At 40.4% G+C, this 24,099-nt stretch overlaps 1 protein-coding gene across 1 annotated transcript in view; it reads right to left on the bottom strand.

Moving 5' to 3' along the window:
* LOC144822379 (L-threonine dehydratase catabolic TdcB-like) overlaps window positions 1–24,099 on the bottom strand; it is a 189,853-nt gene that overhangs the window by 3,016 nt on the left and 162,738 nt on the right. Inside the window, exon 6 of the mRNA XM_078679827.1 lies at window positions 44–133. Coding sequence (XP_078535953.1) covers window positions 44–133 — 90 coding nt within the window. The remainder of the gene's footprint in view (window positions 1–43; window positions 134–24,099) is intronic.

The following is a 24,099-nucleotide window of genomic DNA, read 5'->3' as shown; positions in this document are numbered from 1 at the left end:
TTTGTTGTAATTCCATAGGCTTGAGTGGTGCTCGTGATTTTACCTGCAAATGGCGGAGCTAATCCTGCTGCAATGCTTTTTGCATCCATGGATGCAGGATTCCCATCCATAAAACTTCTATACATGGTGCAAGCTGTTGAAAAGAAAACATGAACACTCAGCTTTTTTTGTGTGGAACCGGTTCACATGAATGTGGTTAGTCAAACAAGCACAATGGTCTTACTAAGTATTTTAAATAAAAACGCAAAACATATCCCAAACAGATAGATATACTCACTGGTTAAGTGATATAGGTGTTTTCAATTTGGAGAATTTCAATGTCATTTTAGATCTATCTACAAAACGTTTACATCCGTTTTAGAAAGATTATTTGCAGTTGAAAAGTCACTGAATATGGAGGGTACCGCAGTGGACGACCTATGGAGCAGTGGATGTGGCAGTAACCACTGATCAAGCTTTATTTAGCCAGCAAGATACCACCATGGAATGCAAATAAATCGCGAAAAACATTTTATAGCAGGACTGGCCATTCAACTTTTTGGATAACTTGGTGTTTGACGGATGAGATAAGTGGGAGAGGCAAGCGACAGATAGTTGATTTAAAACGCAGTTGATTTCAGGGCTCGGAATTCCCCTATATTTGGAAGAATCTGCAGGACCAGAGGCCGTATCAGTAGAAGGAAAAAGATATGCACTTTTGTGGAAGAAGTACAGTGAGTGCCCTTCTACTTTTCTTTTTGTTACTCTGCAGATGTTCATTCAGTCAGGTAGCGATGACCTCACAATTCACTTTTACAACCAAAGCGGCTACATTCTTCTTTCATTAATTATTTGTTTTAAGACAGAGGACAACATAATTATTGATTGAATCATTCCACAAACTAATATGTTGTAAATTTCTATTGTAAATAATGAATCCTCTTGGAAAACATATTTGCATTTTAGTTCAAACCTGTGGACAACATTGTTGACTTTTGCATGATGCATTTAATTTTGAATTTTGTTTAGGAATCTCTATGGTAAATGTATTATTGTTTGTGTTACTTTTCACTAGTATAGCATAGTTCTGGGTAGTAGTACATGGTATTGTATACTCAGAATTTTGCAGTTATTCACACAGCTGCCTCCACCCAAACCCTGGTGACTAGTGCCTGAACATACTGAATCTGGTGTCAATATATATGTTCTAATAAAGGTAATTTTATATGTACCAGACTGCTCTAATGGATGGCAGATTGATACAATCAAGTTTATTTACCCAACAGGGGTGAGGTTGAGATGCAAGTGTAAAACATTTGCCAAATTTGAATAATTGCTATGCAAGAGTAGGTAATAGCGGTGCTCAAAAAGCTTAGCAGCATGGTGAAAAAAAGTGCTTGGCATTTTCTGTCTAAAGTTACCCATAGCCAAGTATTTTTAATTTAATCAATACACAAGTATTTTATGAACACACTACACTGTTTGAAAGCAGTCTGTTTAATGTCTGCCTATCTTTCACATACAATTCAATCTATATATTCTTGAAGTATCAGTTCCTGTCCAGAGGTAACATTGATTAGTGCTTGCTAGACGGTGATTGCTGGAGCCAACATTTTCCTTTACTGAGGAAAGTTGTGGTCCTCCTGGAAAAACGAAGTATTTTTTACTTAAGAGTCACTCAAAGAGGTTATAGCAGTGGTTGCTTTGTGAGGGGTCTTGATGAGGGTCCCAACTAACCAGTATGAACCCTTACCCTTGCTTCTTTGGAGAATAATCCAGGTGGTGCTTGGAACTGGAACATAAATGAGGGCTTATTATCTAAAGTGTTAAAAAAAGGTTCCACTGGGATGACCAGCTCTAGAATCATTCTTAAGTCAATTGCAAAAAATAAGCTGTATTCCAGAAAGTAAATGTATAACTGTGGGTAGCATTACAACAATAGCAAGCATTTGCCAAGCCAAATAAGTCTGGTCTTCAAATGCTGGTGATATGGCTAATTGTTTTAATTGAAGGTATGTGCCACAGACGAAAAGGAAAGCCAAAGTTATCCCGTCATTCCCTAAACGTGGTGGTGAAACGCTTGTAATAAAATTAAAAATATCCATTGCATGTAAGCTTAATGAAACAATACAGGTCGCTTGTCAGTCATGTCTAGTCAGTCTAGTAGATAAGGGTTAAAAATCTGTTTAAGTTTTAATGCACATTGTGAGATGGTGGGTTGGTATATGCTGTCCACTAGTTAAAGCGGGCACCTTGTACCAGGCCACACGACCCTTATATCTGAGGTCAAAGATAACCTTATGTATTTATTAATATAACACTCTCTTCTAGTCTGTACACGAGACTAGGGCACAAAGCACACAATACTAGATCAATAGAACATTCGTAAATAGCGAAATACACAGCGGGCTCCAGGGGGAGACTGAACCATATACTAAAAAAAATGGTGTAACAACAACAACTTCAATAGACACAGGGCCTAGGGAATGTAGAATTGCTGGGACCCCAAGGAATCACCCAGAAGAGTGACAGAGGGAGGCCACGGAGGACGGGTGCAACGAGGAAACACAGATGTGTGCTCCGTACAACTCTAAGGGAAAATCGTGGTTGGAAAATTACAAGTTAAGGACACTTCTAAGAGGACTTCGAGCAAACCCTTTGCAACTTAGGAGGTTCTAAGGCCAACCCACCAGTCAGTACCGAAGTACCAGTGTTATCTATCCCAGAGGCGCAGGGTGCATAGGGGTCAAGTGGGGTCGGAAACCTTTGTCGTTTGCAATGGAGAGCTGCAAAGAAGTCCTGCTGCTAGGCAGGCGAAGAGTGTCTGGTGGAATCCAAGCCTGGATTCAAGGTGAGAAGAACCTGAAAACAGAGGGGACAGAGTCTGGGTCACTTCAGGTGACCAGGGTCTCGGTAGTCAAATGCCCACTGATGTCGAATGCTTCAGGAGAGAAGAAGGGTTGCTTGCCTCTGCAGCCACGGGAACCAGGAGACGTAGTGGTATTACCAAAATCCGGAGGTGAGCTGTCCCACGAAGGATTTTGAGAGCTGAGGGGTTGATGTCCGGCTGGAGTACCAACAAGCCTTTGCAACTGCAACCCACGTGGTCAGAGGAAACAGGTTACGATGAGGACCAGCAAGGTCCAGGGGACTCTCAAAGCAATGGGGAGTTTAGGCAAATCTGGAGCAACCAGGTAAGCCCAAGAATTAACAAGGTGACCCTCGCCAGGACCCACAGGACAGCAGACCAGGGATCACGAGGAGACTTCAAGCAAGTCTGCAAAGCACCAGCCCACAGGACACTCGTGGAGTGGAGCCTGAAAATCTTCGGTGCAAATACTACTCAGGGTCAGGACTACACGGAGTCCAAAGCACAGACTCAGGAATCGTCACTTAGCACATGCACTTGCAAAAGTACGCGGTGCACAGGGGTTCGGGCTGCACGGTCCCCACGAGGGATACTGGTCTCAGAATTATTGAGAGGGCAGATCGACCTCAGGGACCTTCGGGAACCCACCTCTTGAAGTCTTCAGAGTCCTCAGGAGCTCGGGAGAGGCAACCCGGTCTGTTGTGTTTAGATGCCAGCTGTTGCAGGGGAGCAACTCCTTTACTCCAAGGGAGATTCTTCAGTCTTCCAGCATTGTGCAGGCAGTCGAAGTACTTTGTTCCTTCTTAGCAGAATCTTGTCCAGGTAAAATCTAAAGTCCTGTGATCAGGTAATCCACTTTATATCCATGGGAAGGGGTTGGTAAGATTCTGAGGACCCTCCTAGGGGAGGGGCAGGATAGAGGGGTGGCTACACCCATGTCCTTTGTCCAATTTCATGCCAGAGCAGGAGCAAATGGCTCCTGGAACTGGTTTGAGCTGGACTATGCACAGAGACACCAAATTTGCCCCCAGCGCAGACTTTCTAGCACTCTAAGAGTGCACCCACCTAGCCCCAATACACTAAATCTTGTCTGAGAGGTGGTTACACATCCCTGTGACAGGATGCCTATTGTCATGCCTTCCTCTGCACGAGCTTGGCTCAGCAGCAGGAGAGCAGAATCGTGTGTGTGGCTGGCAGCATCAATTTTATGCTTCCCAGATCGAGAAAGCTGGTACCGGGTATACCAGTGACCCACATATGTCCCTTCAGCAGGGTGGATTCATTCCTACCTCGCCAGTTACTGGCGGGAAGGTATGATTCCATGGTGTTTGACACCAAACACACCATGTTTCTAAGAAGCCGTTTTAAAGTTAGCATTTAATGCAAGGTTATAATGCACCTAAACATATATGTCTGGCTGCATCACAGACAACCCCGAGAGAATGGTCTCCGAAGGCTGCAGAGGGGCTCTGCTCATGCAGGGTCACCCTCTCACGTAAAACCCAGCACCCTACCTTCAGGATTGTTAAGGCCTGCCATAGGGGTGACTGATAGGTATTAAGTGTAGTGATTTAGATAGATATAGTGAACCTATATCTTAAGTAAGTGGTGCAAGTCACCAGCTTACACAGTCTGCTGTAGCAGGCTGGTTGTGTCAATTTGGATGGCCTCTCAGGGGTGGCACAATAAATGCTTCAGCCCATGGGAGGCCTCTGGGGTACCTATGCCCTGGGTACATGGTGTACCATATACTAGGGACTGATAAGGGTACCCCCGAATCCAATCTGGAGTGTACCTAATGTACGTGCATATCCTTTTACAGGAGAAAGCAGATAGACTGGGGTCCTGGATAGCAGGATCCCAGTCAGACTAGGCCAAAAACAGTGGGACATCAGCAAAAAGTGGTGGTAAACATAAGAAGCAGATACTACTTTCCTACACACATCAGAAGAAATATGACTTTTATTGGTGCAAAGAAAGCACACACCTTAGATGGTGGCATGTTAAAAAAAGCCTAGAAACAGTAAAACATACAGGGGGCATGAGTTATGGTGTGCTTTGTGTAATGCAAACCATAACTGGTAAGTTTCAGAGCTTTTTAGATTTTTTGCTCGCTGAAACAGTACTTACTTTTAAGTATGATATATTATATATAATGTTCTCACAGCAAGCAGGGTCAGTACTGATTTCCACACGGCGGGACTTTGTTTAGAGATGCCACAGTGGGTGAAAAACGATGATTTGAAATGCTAGACTAAGCAATGGCCGGTGGTTAGACTATTTGCAAGTATTCCTCCCATCACCTTGTGTGTGTTTTCTGTAAAGCCTTAAGAGGTCAAGGGTATGCCTAGACGTGGGTCCATTGCTAGCTATGTCATAGGCTGCAACCTATACCTCACTGATGAGGCTTCACAAGACAAAGTCTGAAACCTGTCTGGGATTGTTTGTGGTCCCTTTTGGAGGGGGCCTTGCCTGCCAGTTCGGGAATTATTCTTCCCATAAGGAGCAGGGCCATTATTGATTTACATATGAGGGTCTATGTCTACAGTGGCATACAGCGTTAAAAACAATGGATTGGAATTCTACTAGGAAAGATTTCCAGAGGTTAGACTATTTGAAAGCATTACTCCCATCACCTTTTGTGTGTATTAATATATATGTTTTCGCTGATAAAAACAAAGGTTACAGGGACATTAATAGTTAGGTTCCAATTTTTCACACACACAAAAACAGAGAAATTCAGCAGTTCAAATTCCAGTTATCACAAGGAACTATTACACGTGTCCTAAGGTAACTATAAATCGCACCCCGCAATGCATAGTTTTCTTATCAATAATTTTATAGCAAATGTTGCAGTGTTATTATCAATGATGTCATAAAAGATGTTATGAGTGATGTAATAAGTGGGGTAGTTAGCAGAGAATGGCTAGGGCATGAGTTATAGTTTTCTTAGGGCACGCATTATAGTTACTTGAGATAACTGTAACTATGACTGCTGAGTTTCTATGGTTTGTGTATAGACAATCTGAACCTAACTAGAACGTCCCTGTAACCATTGTTTTTTCAGTGAATAACATCCTTCTAATTCCTCAAGTTGCACAGCTTAAGGTACAGAATTGATAAGTGTTGAGCATGTCTCCACAGATAGAATGGACAAGCCTACTACGTAATAAATGCTAAATCTTTTTTTTTGTTGTGGGTAAAATGGGAAAAAAGTTCTGCAAATGAAAGCGCCTGGGTTTTTCCCTGCAAATGGTATAAAAAAAAGAGTTTGTGGGACTGAAATCACCATTTTTCCAGCTTTTAGCGAATGACAGACTTTTGTCAGAAAACCAAACATTTTTAAACAGTTTTGGCATTTTTCTGGACATAGCCTATTTTTGCTATTTTTTGTGCTTTCAACCTCCTTCCAGTTAATGGTAGAAATGGGTATGAAAGCAATAATGGATCCCGAATACCTATACATTTTTAAAAAGTAGACCAAATGCTGAATTCAGCAAGGGGTAATTTGTGTAAATCCATCAATGTTTCTTTATAGAAACTAACAGTTAAATATAGGAAAAATGGGAAATTAGTTGAAAAAAACAGCCTTTTGTGTCAACGTTTTCACCTGTAACTTCTTCTAATTAGCTCTTTGAAAGCAATATACTGTTACATCCAATGGACCTTCCTGGTTGTGGGGATATATAGGACTTGTAGGTGCACAAAGAACCCGACAAACCCAGAGCCAAAAACTGAGCAGCGTCTTGCAATGCTTTTTAATTATGTATACCGGGTATATAGCAATTATTCTGGGAAAATGTATACATGGAAAATTCGGTATGAAAGACTCCTATATATTTCTGAAATGGGAACAAAATATAGGGGCATATTAGCAAGAACCTTGTTACAACTATCGCCGTTTTAGGGCCAGGAAACTGCCGCTAAAACTACGATAATTGGCTTGTTAATATGCAATATAGAATTCCAATAGAGGCCCAGGTTAGATGTCCTGCACATCTATCCTGGGCTTCTATAACACATATTAGCAAGCCCATTATCATCGTTTTAGCAGCAGTTTCCTGCCACTAAAACAGTGATAATTTTAACGAGGTTCTTGCTAATATGCCCCAAAGAGTTTAAAAACAGTAGATATTTGCACATTTCCGAAATTGGGAATACTCACACTAGCATGAGAATTAGCGGTCATTTTTCAAAAGGATTTCTTTTTTACACATTGTCTTTGTTTTGGAAGGCAGAAATGCATTGAAAGTCAATAGGTAATTACAGTTGCTTTACGAATCGGAATTACCCTAAGTCTCCCCTTAAAAATGGTACCTCACTTGTGTGGGTAGGCATAGTGCCCACGACAGGAAACGGCTCAAAACGCAAAATGAACACACCACAGTTTCACAATGAAAAATTACCCTATTTTTTGCAAAGTGCCTAGCTGTAGTTTCACCAGGTTCTGTTACTCGGAATCCCTTGCAAACCTAAAAAATTGTCAGAAATACAAATTTTCCTAACATTTCAGTGGTGGAATGTTCTGGAATCTGCATGGATCCAAACATTTACACCCACCCCGCGTTCCCCAAAGTCTTCAGAGAAAAATGGTACCTCACTTGTGTGGGTAGGCCTAGTGCCCGCGACAGCAAACTGCGCAAAATGCAACGTGCACACACCATCATTTCACAGTGTAAAATTACCCTTTTTTGCAAAGTGCATAGCTGTAGTTTTTGAACCCTAGCTCTGCCGGTACCTAGGGAAACCTAGCAAACCTATACATTTTTGAAAACTAAACACCCAGGCGAATCCAGGATGGGGTGACGTGACTGCCGCTCACCAGGTTCTGTTACTCAGAATCCCTTGCAAACCTAAAAAATTGTCCAAAAAAACACATTTGCCTCACATTTCTGTGGTGGAAAGTTCTGGAATCTGTGTGGATACACAAATTTCCACCCACCAAGCATTCCCCAGTCTTCTGAGAAAAATGGTACCTCAATTGTGTGGGTAGGCCTAGTGCCCGTGAAAGGAAATGGCGCAAAACACATCTCTCCATTGCCCCTCTCTCACATACATTTCATCTGTTTCAAAGTGTTTACTAATCCACTTAGCTATCCACATAATACAGAACTGTTCTTTCCAGCATGCCCTTTACGGCATCAAAACTGCCACTAGACGAAAGTCAGATATCTCTATCTAGCAGGAATTCTTTTTTGTACTCTGCAGCAGTACCACACTTTACTGCCTTTCATGTAACTTCAAAGAGACTCAATACAGTTCTTTCACAGTCTCATATTTTCAGCTCTGGGAAATCTCTCTGTAAATATATATATATATATATATATATAAAATAAGATGAATTAAGATATCCGGGTACTACACCGGCACTTTAAGGTACTATACCTGAACCATATTGCACCCCCTATTGATGCAAACGACCGATGGAACTACTCATGTTTGTGAATCAACAAATATGATGATTGAAAAAATGTACTGAACATATAAATACATTTAAACAGCACCTTTTCTTTTAAATAGTCTCATGTCATGACAATTGTCTTATGTGTGATGTAACACTTAACTAAGCTTTGGCATAAAAAAGTACTGTACCTTTAAAGTCAAAATGTCCTTTATAAAAGCTGTAAATCAAAGAAAGCCTTTTTACTATGTCTATGACTATGACTATGCACTTGAGCACCTATATAAATGTATGCATTTGGAGACGTAGGTCATGTGACCAAGACCACGGACGTGGTCGAAACGCGTCGTCCTATCTGCCAAGAAAAATAAAAATGTAACTTACTGCAACTGCTGTGGGCTCGCCTGAATTCCTTGTGTTTGGAATCCTTGGATCAGAATATATCAATGGCGGCGTCCGCTGGCGAAGCCCCAACTCGTCTGGAAGGGTCTCCATTTCCGCCCACCTCGCATCTGGCCGAGTACCTGGCAGCCACAAACACATGAGGTCAAAAGAAACGAAAACCGTAAAGAACGGCATTCTTCAAGCATCCAGGTCGCAACTGTGAAGCCACAAGTGCGGAGCGTCCTTCGGACTATTACTGTATTTTGCGGCATCATCGGTGCGCCTGAATCAGACAAAGCGCCAGGTAAAAACTGACCCGGAACTGAAACAGGAACTAGGAAGCCGAGCACAAGGGCAATTCCGCCTGACCTGTCTGCATCCAGGAAGAGAACAACGACCGGAGTGTGTGGCAGCCCAGAGTTCGCATGAGCCAGGCGGCTCTAGACGCGAGCAGCATAAGACAGTACACAGTGCAAACAAGCACTGCACAAACCAAACGGAAACTTTCTAAAACAATGGCAGAATATGTTAAAGGACGGGAGGAATCGGCAAAAGCGATTTTTTCAAAAGCACAGAGAAACCCCCAACAAACAGGGGCAGCAACTACAAGCATACCAACATCCAATTTGCGCCAAAAAGGAAATAACCTGGAGCGCCTGAGGCGCAGGGAGATTAGCAGATGGTGGGAGGCGACGTCATTGGCTAACTACTTGGAGGTGAACCGCATCCCAAGAGGACTACGTATTTTTGTCACCCCCACACTGGCAAGACCAAGTCAAAAGGTACTACAGGACTGGGTAGAAAACACAACAGCATGCTCCAAACGCATGTTAGAGATCCTAATTAACAATGCATGGGAAGAACAGAAACTTCTCATTACTCAAATACAAGATGTCCTAGATGACCTGAAACAAGAGAAAGACCAACAGGAAGTAACAAGAATAATCAAAAATGTGGAGGACAAAATGCTGGCTTTCGAGAAAGATGTGGTAGCCAGAAAGCAAAGAAAATTCTTGCGAGATGAACGTGATTATGCAGCAGGGCGCATTCTAACATTCGCCAGAAAATATGATAAAGTCAGAACAGATCTCAAAAAGGATAAAACTTTGGATTTACTCGAACCAAACAAAGACGGATCAGCAACTGATGCAAGTTCTGACCAGGACTCACTGGACAGTGTAACATTGGGAACCCCAGAGCAGCAGTCTTTTTCTCTGGAGCACCTCCTAATACAAAAAGAGAGAGAACATTCTGGGAGAGGGCGGCCGAAAGGAAAAGGAGCAGCAAACGCAAGCAAAACTGGAGAAGAAACACAAGGTGCAGGCAGCTTAAGAACAACTGGCATGGGAACCAGAGGCCAGACAGCGAAAAGACAATGATGGAGTCCAACACCCAGAAACTCACGGTAATAAATCTCAGTAATAGAACATTGTCTAATGCTGAACAAGAAGTACTTGAACTAGGCCTATCATTCTGCCCAGACAAAGGCATAGACTATGCACAAGTAAGGGTTGATTTGTATAAATTTGAGCAGAAATTAAAACTGTGTAAAATGCATGCTTGCAAAAAGAAAAGAATAGAATCCACCGCACAGCCCACCCCCACTCAAACAATAGGCATAAACATTAGGGATGTCCCGGCACTACAAGCAATTACCGACTTAGCTACACAAATACCACATGACACTGCCAGCTATGACATAGACCCATTAGATCCCATGATGTCAAGAGACATCCCAGACAACCTAGGGGTGGAGACAGGACAAACCCCCCGCACTAACTTTAGAGGTAAATCCAAATACATCCCGGTACTACCCAGGGACAACATAGACATCTTCAGTGAATTAGTCGCCAACGACCTACTCACCCTGATAGGGAATTCACCTAAGAGTAAGAATCTGACCAAGGCCCAATGGGAAGCGATCAATGACCTCCAGAAAGATAGTAACACGATCATAAAACCCTCAGACAAGGGGGGTAACATTGTCTTACTGACGAAAGAGATGTATCTCAAAGAAGCCAACCGCCAACTGACTGACCCCACCTGTTACACCAAGATAGATAGGAAATACCTCCTTTCACTGAAAGATACCTACCATGACAAACTTAAAACCTGGCATGAACAGGGGCTCCTGAGCTGGGACGAAAAACAATTCCTCACCAACAATACACAAACCACACCCACCCTGTACCTCCTACCCAAAATCCACAAAAATGACACCATCCCACCAGGACGACCCATAGTGTCCTCAAAGAATAGTCTGATGGAAAAAAACAGTATGTTTGTGGATCATTTCTTATTTCCGTATGTTAGGGTCTCAACTCATACTTACGGGATACGACAGATTTTTTACAAAAAATCAGAAACACGACAATGGGGGAGGGTGATTGGCTTGTTTGCTTAGACGTGGAAGCATTATATACGAGCATAAGACATGCAGATGGGATCAAAGCCTGCAAATATTTCCTTAGGGACCGCAAAGTGGAGTATCTCCAACATACAATGATGTTACTTGACATGATTTCTGTATGTCTCAAAGAGAATGTATTTATGTTTGAAAATGCGCACTATAAACAACTACAGGGAACTTCCATGGGCACCTGCTTTGCCCCCAGCTACGCCAATCTCTTGGTAGGCTGGTGGGAGTAGCAGGTGCTCTGGAACGACCACACAGAAAAATGGGCACTGAACGTCAAACAATGGCTGCGCTATATAGACGACATTTTCTTTGTGTGGAATGGATCAGAAAACAAATTGAATCTATTTATTGATTGTATCAATGTTAACAATGTGGACCTGCGTTTTACCAGACACTACAGCCAATCCCAGATTGATTTCCTCGATCTCAGACTCAGCATAGAAGGAGGGAAAATCAGTACCAATCTTTTCCGAAAAGCCACAGCAGGAAATTCCATCCTACACTCTACGAGTGCACATCCTCCTAGTTTCAGATGGGGTATCCCCTACAGCGAGTTCCTCGGAGCAAAAAGGAACTGTAGCTCTGAGGGGGCATACAAACAGACCGTTAGTGAAATGAAACTCAGATTTAAAGAAAGAGGATACTCCAGCAAAGCATTGCACCAAGCAGAGAGAAGAGTAGAAACCCAAAACAGGGAGCAGGCACTGGGAGGTAACCCCACCCACACCAACGACACACACGGACAAAACACCAAACAAATTAGATTCATAACAAAATTTTGTAGCCATTCCAACCAGATACGCAACATCCTCAAAAATAGGTGGGACATCCTCAGGCAAGACCCTATTCTAAGAAATGAGATAGGGGCAAGACCTTCAGTGACATATGAAAGAAATGAGTCCCTAAAAGATATGCTGGTACAAAGCCACTTCCAGAACAAAAAGCCGAATTGGTTTCAAATAACCAAAGGCTTTTACAAATGTGGAAATTGCAAGGCGTGCAAACACAGCTCCAATGTCAAGGAGGTCACCCTAGAAAGAACTAAAACCACATGGAAAATTCCAACTCTCATTAATTGCAACACTGAGTATGTAATTTACGTGATCACATGCCCCTGTGGCTTATGGTACATTGGGTCAACCACATTTGCTGTTAAGAAACGCATTCTCGAGCACTGGCGAGCGATTACAAACAGAGATAACAGTTATAGCACAGCCAGACACTTCGCTAGGGAACATAATGCAGACTGGACCAAAGCAAAATTCTTTGCCTTGGACAGTACCAGCGTGAATCCAAGAGGTGGCAACCGCCTAGCAGCACTGAGAAAGCGTGAATCGCGCTTTATATTACAGGCAGGCACCAAATTTCCTTTTGGTTTGAATCAGGATGAGGAGATGTACAGTCATCTGTAGAATACCTATGTTCCTAGTACTGATATACTTTTTATGCATCGCATGAAACTTACCGATTTCTCCTCCACTCCTTTCTTTTAATCACACACACCCCTCACCTCTCCCTATCTGCACACCTTTTAAACTTAGGTACTGTTTTCTAAACTAGCATATCAAAAACTGAAACGTGTTTTATCAATATGTTCCTAAGCACTAATGATTTGTCTCTAATTTCGCAGGATCACACCACCTGCATGGGGCTGCGCAAATTTCACCATTCCTGGCAAACATAAGAGCACTGGGGTCATGGACATCAGTCCAAACTCTTAGTCACTGCAATGAATTAAGATATACGGGTACTACACCGGCACTTTAAGGTACTATACCTGAACCATATTGCACCCCCTATTGATACAAACGACCGATGGAACTACTCATGTTTGTGAATCAACAAATATGATGATTGAAAAAATGTCCTGAACATATAAATACATTCAAACAGCACCTTTTCCTTTTAAATAGTCTCATGTCATGACAATTGTCTTATGTGTGATGTAACACTTAACTAAGCTTTGGCATAAAAAAGTACTGTACCTTTAAAGTCAAAATGTCCTTTATAAAAGCTGTAAATCAAAGAAAGCCTTTTTACTATGTCTATGACTATGCACTTGAGCTCCTATATAAATGTATGCATTTGGAGACGTAGGTCATGTGACCAAGACCACGGACGTGGTCGAAACACGTCGTCCTATCTGCCAAGAAAAATAACAATTTAACTTACTGCAAGTGCTGTGGGCTCGCCTGAATTCCTTGTGTTTGGAATCCTTGGATCAGAATATATATATATATATATATATATATATATATATTTCCAATGTCAGCACGCTCAATACCTGGTGCAGGCAGCAACTTGTAGAATCCTTACCCGATATTTAAATTCAGAAACACAAAGGATGCCCCACTCCAGAGACCGGTTTCAGAGTTGCTTTATTTTCACCACCACTACCAACAGTCGTGGTGATAATAAAGCAACTCTGAAACTAATCTCTAGAGTGCAGCATCCGTTGTGTTTCTGAATATATATATGTATCCTGCTTCGCCGCTCATACTCCTTTCAAACAGGAACATACGAATGCGGACCCAAGTTCTGGTGCGATAAGTTTTATTTCGTGCCCTGCACTATATATATATATATATATATATATATATATATATATATATATATATATATTCACTGAAAAAACCATAGGTTTTACACACGTTATAGTTAGGAAGTAGCATTTACAAAACCTATGAAATTCACTGAAAAAACCATAGGTTTGACACCAGTTGTAGTTAGCTGGAAATTTTAGTGATATAAAACCAATGAAATTCCACGTTATAGTTAGTTGGACTCACTATAACTTGCGCGTGTAATGCACTGCTGATGACGTCACATATTACATCACTCATGACATGGTCAGTGACATCACTCATGACATCACTGATGACACCATCCTTGTGACAGAGTGACAGACCTCCTTTCACTGTAATGTAACCCTTGAAACAAATATTCAAAAATAGAAACTAAAATTTACAAAAAAATGGAGATAGCCATACCACTTACAACAACCAATTCAATAATTCCACCATCTATATACACATGCACTCATTCACCAACAGTTCAATATAGTCACTCATACATATACTGACTCATCATATGTAGTGATACACCTATACATCCTGTTACACACCGACAGTCATCCAAAAGTTACTCACACACATACTCACACATGCAAATTAACTATTCAACATCCATTTATTTGCATATACAGCTATACACACACTACCACTTTACTTCTAAGGAAACTTACACATACTTACTCTCTTAAACAATCACTTATATAAACACATACTTATTTAAACAGGAACTCTTGCAATCCCTCACTCTTACATATACTCACTTATATACATCAATATTCACATATACTAGATTAAAACATATGTAGTTACTGATAAAGGCACTAGTGAGACAGTGATTCACTCACTAACATACACATATACACACTCATCTACCCATACAGTCCTGCACATATGCTGTATTCAAAACACATACAAACAGAGAGTCAGTCATTCATGTATCTATGTGCTAAGTAACACCCCCACCAAACATATAGACACTCATATTGATATTAAAAAAAACATCTAATAACCCATATACCTACACATGTAGCTACTCACCAACCCATGCAGCCACTTATACACAAAGTGAAACATTAATACATATGTTTAAATACTCACTAATATTTATTTTTCAGAAAGACACACATTCACTGGATGGTGTCATCAGTGATGTCATGAGTGATGTCACTGACCATGTCATGAGTGATGTAATATGTGACGTCATCAGCAGTGCATTACACGCGCAAGTTATAGTGGGTCCAACTAACTATAACGTGGAATTTCATTGGTTTTATATCACTAAAATTTCCAGCTAACTACAACTGGTGTCAAACCTATGGTTTTTTCAGTGAATTTCATAGGTTTTGTAAATGCTACTTCCTAACTATAACGTGTGTAAAACCTATGGTTTTTTCAGTGAATTTCATTGGTTTTTAAAATGCTAATTCAGAAATATCTCGTGTATACAACCTATACTTTTGTCAAAGTTCTGGCAATATTTTTTTCGGAAACAAGCCGTTTTCTTCACTGTTCAAGTTGCATAGAGACTCCTTGTGCAGCGATACAGAATTAGAAAGTCTGTATCTTGCCTTTTTTTCAACGCATTAAAATTTGCCTATAAATAAAAATTGCCTTTCTAAACTTTCGTGCACGACCCGGTGTGCGCACTCTCGGCAACAGTTCTCAATAAAATGGATAGCGCATTTCCAGGCTTTCGTGTGCGACCAACTGCGCGCACCCGCCTATATATTTCGTGAAAACTTTGCAATCTGAACTTATTGAATTTCTTCATAGACCCATCAAAGAACTTATACTACGTCAAAGACACTAAACCTAGGCTTCTTTTTTATTATTATGAGAATTTACATTAAATGGAGCCGAATGTCTTTTTAAACTTTCGTGCGTGACCGAATGTACACACCTTGGTATTTTAAAAAAAAATATAAAAGGTTTTATACTTTAACAATTGTATGCTTGAATCGAGCTCAGAAGATATATTAAATCCGGATGTGTTTGGATTTACTCCTTTACACGTTTTGAAACTTAGCTGAATTAGACCGCTACTTCCAAATGGCGTACGTGACCAGATACTGTCACCGCCTACACGTCCCGAGACGCGCATGTGAAGTCATGTGACTCGAAAACAACACTTCCAATTGGTTCTTAGTAGTTTCTATTCTGCAATTTACACGGAGGACTCCACCCACTTCCCTCACTATCTTTTGTACTCTCAAAAGAGAACAACGTTCAACATCTTTCGGAAGACTTTGCTGAAATGGCTACCGCCCCGCATTCATCATCCGAATCTGAAGGAAATGACCGACTACCTTTAAAAAGAAAAAAGGAATCTTCTATTTGGCAATTTTTCACTTATCCTGAAGAACAAAAGAAAGTGAATGCGCCAAAAGTTACCTGCACGATATGCAATTCGGTTCTCTCAAGAGGAAATCCAAGAAAAAAATATTCCTTTTCCATACATACCATGGTGCGGCATGTCAAACAGGTGCACCCTGTGGAATTTACAAAGGCATCGACAAGAGCCCTGGCCACGCTATTACCATCAGAGGTGGCCAGCACATCTTCTAGTGGACGACCTGTATCTCCATCGAGTGCTGTGATGGACTTGAGACCATATCTTGCAAAGGTGCACATGAAATGCAACAAATGTGGAGAAATTCTTCTGTACGGAGAGCAGAGCCTCATTCTTACTAAACTAAAAATTGAGAGTCATAAATGCCCCAAGAAAAGATAAATTTCTTCATTTCATTTTGATCCTGTCTCACACATGAAAATGTTGCAAGTTTAAAAAATCAAAAACAACATAACACTTGTTTTAAAAAAAAAAAAATTAAAAAAAAGTTCTTTTCAGAACTAATTCATTCTACCAAAAAGAGCTCCAGGAGCATATTTTAAAGGGGGTTTATCTCCGCTTTTTTGGCTTTCGTTCGTGCGCGACCGTGTGCACGCACCCGCATATATATATTTCGTGAAAACTTTGCAACTTATTACATTTCTTCATAGACCCATCAAAGAACTTATACTACGTCAAAGACACTAAACCTAGGCTTCTTTTTTAGTATTATGAAAATTTACATTAAATGGAGCCGAATGTCTTTTTAAACTTTCGTGCGTGACCGAATGTACACACCTTGCTATTTTTAAAAAAAATATAAAATGTTTTATACTTTAACAATTGTATGCTTGAATCGAGCTCGGAAGATATATTAAATCCGGATGTGTTTGGATTTACTCCTTTTCACGTTTTGAAACTTCGCTGAATTAGACCGCTACTTCCAAATGGCGTACGTGACCAGATACTGTCACCGCGTACACGTCCTGAGACGCGCATGTGAAGTCATGTGACTCGAAAACAACACTTCCAATTGGTTCTTAGTAGTTTCTATTCTGCAATTTACACGGAGGACTCAACCCACTTCCCTCACTATCTTTTGTACTCTCAAAAGAGAACAACGTTCAACATCTTTCGGAAGACTTTTTTTTCACGCGATAATGTGAAATACTGAGATTGTTACAGGATTTTCTATCAGATATGTGTTCCCATTGCTGTAGAAGCACTAACACCGTGGAAAATTCCACCGATAGCAGTAATATTTTTAACGCCGAGCACCGGCGATTTTTATCACTTAGAAGCCTTCCTATTATGAAGGTTTATCTCCTAAGTCTCTGATTCTCAAACTGTGCAACGCGGCTCCCCTGTGTGCCGTAATGAAGTGCTAGGGGCGCCGCCCACACTCTAGTGTGACTAACCATCTATAAATTCCACAGACATCTCTACCCTGTTATCTACAATTGTGAACATCAAAAGGAGCTGCGCTACGCCCCTGTGAGAGGCCTCACTCCCACTGCTGCAACGGCTTGGCAGTCCTCCAGATGCACAGGAACAGCCCCTCCGATCCATTGAAGTTCTGTGTCAGTCTCAATACCACTTACGAAATGAAAATAAGCACTGAAGAATATTCAAGTATGTAGTACTCCTCCTGCTACAGCATACAAAATGCATTCTATTACCTATAAAAAAGTCAAACACCCACGCTATAATCATATAGAATACTTCCTCTACAGAAGCCTGTGAATAACTTTAAAACATCAGGTTAACCTTTTTTTACTCTCATCATTGTCAAAAATTTTAAATGAAACGGTTTACATTTTTACTTTTTATTTCCAGTAAATTTTAAAAATAAATGTTTATAGTTCCATAGGCTCAACCAGGTCAGCTTCCCACCCTATGTCATACAAATCTGACAAATCGGCATCCTCATCATGTTCTTCATCATCCTCAGGATTTAAATCATTTAAGGGATCTACTTCCACTGACGTTTCAATGACAAGTTCAACGATAAGATCGACATCAACGGATTGCTCATTATCACTCATGGTTGATGTTGTCGTTATCTTTAAAGAAAGAGAACAACAATGAGATGTTGCAGAGTAAGAGACAAATCTCAGAGACTATAATAGTAAAATTGTTTAACAAGAGTAACATTTTGCAGCTATTATTTAGCCATGTCCAGCGATGCTGAGGAGGTGAGGCCTATGTCCAAGTTTTCAGTGAACAGGACTCATCTCTTCTTAACCTTGGATAAGCCTCACCGACTCTGTGTCCCCTGCTCATACTTAAATGTAAAGAGGCAGATTTATGTTAACTGGCGCATCCCCAGAGATGCACCAGTTAAAGTGCACCACTGCTCTGTCACCCATGATGTGCCGCATTTACAATGTGGAGCACCATTGAGTAAAAACAGCACAGATGCGTCACGCATCTGTGCCGCAAAAGCGGCGCATTGCAGGAATCACGTCGCAAGTGCAACATGTCTACTGCAATGCACAGGAGCAAGCCACACATTGCATGGTGCATCACTCCTTATGCCTGTTTCAAACAGGCGTAAGGATTTGATTCAGCAATGCTATAAAGCTGACTCAGTGAAATCTTCTAAATTTCACTGTGTTAGTTTTACAGGGCTTTCATACATGCACCTCTCGCCATTTTGTCGGTTTTGGCGCGTTTGTTTTCCCTTACACAATAGCATAACAGAAACGTGATAGTGCTTCGCATGCAGAGAGCTGATTGATAAACACATAATGTCTAACCACTAGCATTTTTATATATCGTTCCTAAACTGAAAGGCCAGAGACCTTCTTCCATTTATTAAAATATAATATACTTCCTCATAAGAGTGTATAATTAATTATGCAAAACCATATTCATTTTTCATCAACTATACCGTTTGTATTCTATGTACTACTGACTATACCGATTACTTTGTTTTTTGCAATGTCTCTACTCGTATTAGATTAGAAACTTGCCTTGAAAACAGTGCATTTCTGAATAAACATTTCAAATATACACGTTCTCTCTTTTAATCCATAATCTCAACTAAAATGATTGTATACTGAAACAGTATTCATGTGTTCCACTTAACTTCAGCTGTACTAACTTAATATTTTCTTTTGTCGACCTGATTTACTCATACTAGAACCCACAGGCCTATAACAGCCCGTAAACCCTTTCTTAGTAGGTCGCGCACCATGCAGACAGTTGTACCTCTGTAAAAAAATAAATTATTACTCTTCTCAAGCACCGTCGCAGTTCCGCTCCACTCAGTGTTAATCACTGCTCCCACGCTTCTACAGACCAGACGCTATGTCGTATTTCACTCCTTATCACGCTTTAATCTCCACAATAACAAACACTTCTCCGCCAGCCACCAGAGAACAGAGTGCAGATGCAGAGGCACTAAGTAGTGAAATACAACATACCCTCTGCTCTATGGAAACAACCGAGCGGTAATTCTGAAAGAAAACATTTACTAGCGCTTCAAAAAAGCATTTCAATTATATAAATAGTTTTTTTTAAACGTTCCAACTACTTTGATGCGACTATCTGTGTGTGCCTCCACAGCAAAGTTCCTCAGCCCGGACTGAAGGCAGACACAGACAGACACACACACAATAAGATAACAGGGCAACGGAGACGGAAAACAGAAGAGAGATAAAGATGCAGTCAAACAGCAGGAGTGAGAGAGATATTTTTATACTCCGTTTGGTACCTCAATTTACGAACACATTTACTGCACAAATCTGTGTACAACCTCATGGTCAGAACTTTTCATTTTATTTTACTCGACCACCTCCCCCTCTCACCCCACCAGTACAAGCCGCGGCCACAAACTACAATGTAATTTTGTCGTCTGTCAGAAAGTTTAAGAATTCATTAAGCATTACCACTTTTTGAAGACGATATCACATGTAATATACCATTTCTCTCTCTATCTGCATTATCTGTCTCTCTGCTAATATCATTTTTTCACTTCATAAACAACTTCTCTCATTATATATAAAGGCTTCAAAATCACACAAATAATTACTCTTTATATTAAAAACATATTTTATACTTCATATATCACATTTAAATTAAAAATAGTTTTAGAAATACAACACATTATGACAGCCAAAAATGAGTTTAGTTTCAAACTATGAGGAAAATCAATCATTGTTTGTGAGTAAACCATATTTTACGGTACATGACAAAACAAACAGTTACAGACTTACCTTTACCAATGCTTTGTACGATGTACAACAGTGACAGTCACAAAATAGATATTCGTTTGACGGAAGTCTCAATTATGCTGCTATCACTGCAACCAAAATTCAATGGCACAGATATACAGTCAATACAGACTCATATATGTCTCTTCAGCCAATCATATTTCTTCCCGCAAAATTTTGTATTCAAATTTACATTTCAGTTGGTTGTCCCTCACAATATTCTCAATGTCACATAAAAGTCACCCATCACCCACTGCCATCTCTGGCTGTTTCCATGGTAACACCTCATTCTGCACCTGGCTGAAGGCACAGGTCAAAAGTTCATATCTCAACGTTCTACAGCAAACTAACAACACTGTTTTCCCTCCAGAAACACCTGCCTATCCACAGCTCTGTTACATGTCATTTTTTTCACACCCAATACTACTTTTTCTTTTACATAACATTAACATGCAACGTAGTCTTCAATCTTCACGTATTAGAATCAACCAATCATTTTTCGTTTTTCAACCACACCAAGCTTCATCCATTTTTTTATCCTGACTTTCAGCCTCTAACTGCCATTCCACTTCCAGAACCCATCGGAGTACGAGTGCATCTGCCTTGAAAATGAAGGTTTGGCTTTTAGGACACAGCTATATTCACTGGAGTGGAAAATATGCAGCAAGCAGACGAATTTCCAACCTTGATTTACCAAATGTGCAGATAACGTGGATTGGGCAAAGAGGATTAAGATGTCACCAATTAATACCATTGGTGAAAACTTTTATGCATCTCCCAGAACCAGACCTTATAATTGTGCACTGTAGTGGGAACGAGCTTGGCACATTGACTGAGGTAGGTCTGGAAATGCTTCTAAAAGACACCTTTCGACAATTGATGACACTTTTTCCTCGAACTGCCTTGGTATATTCCAATATATGCCAAAGACAAAAATGGAATTGGTCCAATCAACATTGTGCACAAATTGAGAAAGCAAGGAGACATGTTAATAAATCTGTTTCTGCTTTCCTCAGAGATTATAGCATGGGTTCTATTTACCACAACAACTTGCGTTACCACATGCAAGACATCTATAGGACAGATGGTGTTCATTTCACGGATGAGGGAAACAGAATCTTCCTCTGCAACATCAGACTCTGCATCGGTACTTACTTATAAATGCAGAAAAAACTCAATTAACACAAGGGCTCTTTTCAGAGCCACCTTATATCAAAGCACTCAAACTTCTGATTTATCTCCATTTTCACACTCTTGTAAATAGGTGTGCGCGCCCGGGTGCGTGCACCCCGCAACTTAAAAAAAAATATATATATATATTTTCGCGTTTAAGGTCCTTACTGCACACCCTGAGAGAACCTACGCAGCAAAACAATCTCTACCTTCTCCCCTTTCCATGTTCCAACTCTTTGAAATGACAATATATTTACTCGCAGTGACAAAATGGCGGTCAACACTTCCTGATTTCCTTCGAATCGAACGTTAACAGATGTCACGCAGCAAAAAAAAAATTCCGCTCGCGCGCAGCCGCTTGAGTGCGCGCACCCGTGCTCGCTTATAGATATATAATTGACTTTAAGTTTAATTTTCTCAGCAACTACTGAACAGATTTACACCATTCCAAAAAAAGCGTAATCTGCGAGCCGGACTCTACAGTTTTCCCAAATTTCTTATAAATCCATTCAGCCGTTCGACCTGTAGCCGTGTCTAAACGTCCTATGGAAAATAACATGGAGAAAAGACGTTTTGGGACCCCCCTTTTATCTCAGCCCCCACTTCACCAATCCCCCCCAAACTTTCAGGGAAGGAGCGCAGCGGACCGAGCCATCTTCTTTGAGAAATTCGCAAAGATTCATCCACCACGGCCAAAGTTAATACAAATAGGATGTTGAGGATTTCCTATGGAAACTAGGTCCTAACTATAACTACCTACTGGCGACCGCCAGTAGGTAATATATATATATATATTCACTGAAAAAACCATAGGTTATAGACCATATATAGTTAGGAATTAGCATTTAAAAAACCTTATTTTACTCACACAAAACCATTGAAATTCCATATATAGTTAGTTGCACTAACTATATATCGCGCACCCGCAATCCACTGCTGATGATGTCACATATTACATCATTCATGACATGGTCAGTGACATCACTGATGACATCACTGATGACATCTCAAATGACATCACTGATGACATCACTGATGACATCATCCAGTGACTGTGTGTTTCTGTAAAGTTTAAATATGTTTTACATATTGAAGAATGAGTAGATGTAGAAGTGTCTGGATGAAGGATTTAGTAGGTGCGTGACTGACTGTATGAGTGAGTGATTACATGTGTCTCACTGAGTGCATGGGTTAGTGACTAAACTGTCTTAATTTGTGCATCATTATGTCTGTTGTTCTGTAAACTGCTGCATGTGTTGATCAGTAGCTATATGAGTAACTATATGGGTTATTGATTGATTGCCCAAGTATTTGTATGGGAGACTGAGTGTGTGTGTGGCTGGCTGGGAGGTGTGTGACTCTGTGCAGATCAATGTGTACTTGTATCAATGATTGTATAAGAGAGTAATTATGTGTTAGTATATGTTTCAAAATGTAAGGTGCTCTATGTTTAACTGTATAGATTAGAAAATGGAAGTGTGATTGATTCTTTACAGGACTGACTAGGTGTGTGAGTAACTCCATGGATGAGTGACAGAGTGTGAGAGTCTGTATAGGTGTATGAGTGCATATGATAGTGTTGTAAAGATGAGTGATTGTATGTATGAATGATTGTATGGGTAAATGAGTGAATGTGTGTGTAAACATAGGAATCACTGAGTGCGTATGTAGTAACTAGTATTGGCGTGTCAATGGTTTCAAAAATTATACTCTGTATTTAACACTGGGTGTAACAGAGGTTATATTAAAGTGTGAGGAGATGCATTGTATTGTCACATGAATGATATCATCAGTGATGTGGTCATTGATGTCAAATGAGATGTCATCAGTGATGTCATCAGTGATGTCATTTGAGATGTCATCAGTGATGTCATCAGTGATGTAACTGACCATGTCATGAATGATGTAATATGTGACATCATCAGCAGTGGATTGCGGGTGCGCGATATATAGTTAGTGCAACTAACTATATATGGAATTTCAATGGTTTTGTGTGAGTAAAATAAGGTTTTTTAAATGCTAATTCCTAACTATATATGGTCTATAACCTATGGTTTTTTCAGTGAATTTTCAAGGTTTTGTAAATGCTAATTCCTAACTATATATGGTCTATAACCTATGGTTTTTTCAGTGAATTTTCAAGGTTTTGTAAATGCTAATTCCTAACTATATATGGTCTATAACCTATGGTTTTTTCAGTGAATTTCAATGGTTTTTTAATAGCAAATATCATAAGCTGTCAAGTACGTGGTAAGTAAAAACATTTTCGTGTTTATGCACACTGATCTGCTTTGAATGCTGCCCCCCACCCCTCATTTCTATTAGGAGTACTCTCTCTTTGCAGATAGTGAAGGGTAGTTAACGCAGCCCTTTGCCCCCTTTGTAATCCGTCGTGCCTGCTTCTCTCTCCATTTGATTGATTGTTCTCTTTGGTTCATTCTCTATTTACAAACAAGCACAGAGTCGCAATACTCTGTTTAGTCTTTGCAGATAGCGAAAAATCGTGTAAAAAAACAAAAGGAATCGAGCAAAATCAGTAGGCCACTAATGGGATCTCTTTTTGACCTCGCTAAAATAGAAACATTAGGAACAACCTGTTGAAAATAGCAATGCGTATGTATATAAGCGGCGTTCATTTGTGTTCACAGTACCCCTTGTTGATTGTTTCAATCGAGCATTGAATTGTTCGAAGTTAATTCTCTTAAGGATCTTCTCTACCTGCAAACGAGGAAGAATAGGAATATTCTCTCTCCCT

Source organism: Lissotriton helveticus, chromosome 1_1 (genome assembly GCF_964261635.1).
Source record: "Lissotriton helveticus chromosome 1_1, aLisHel1.1, whole genome shotgun sequence".
In the NCBI taxonomy this organism is placed as follows: Eukaryota; Metazoa; Chordata; class Amphibia; order Caudata; family Salamandridae; genus Lissotriton; species Lissotriton helveticus.
Note: the sequence above shows the minus strand (reverse complement) of the source record. Positions and strands in the feature narration are given on the sequence as shown.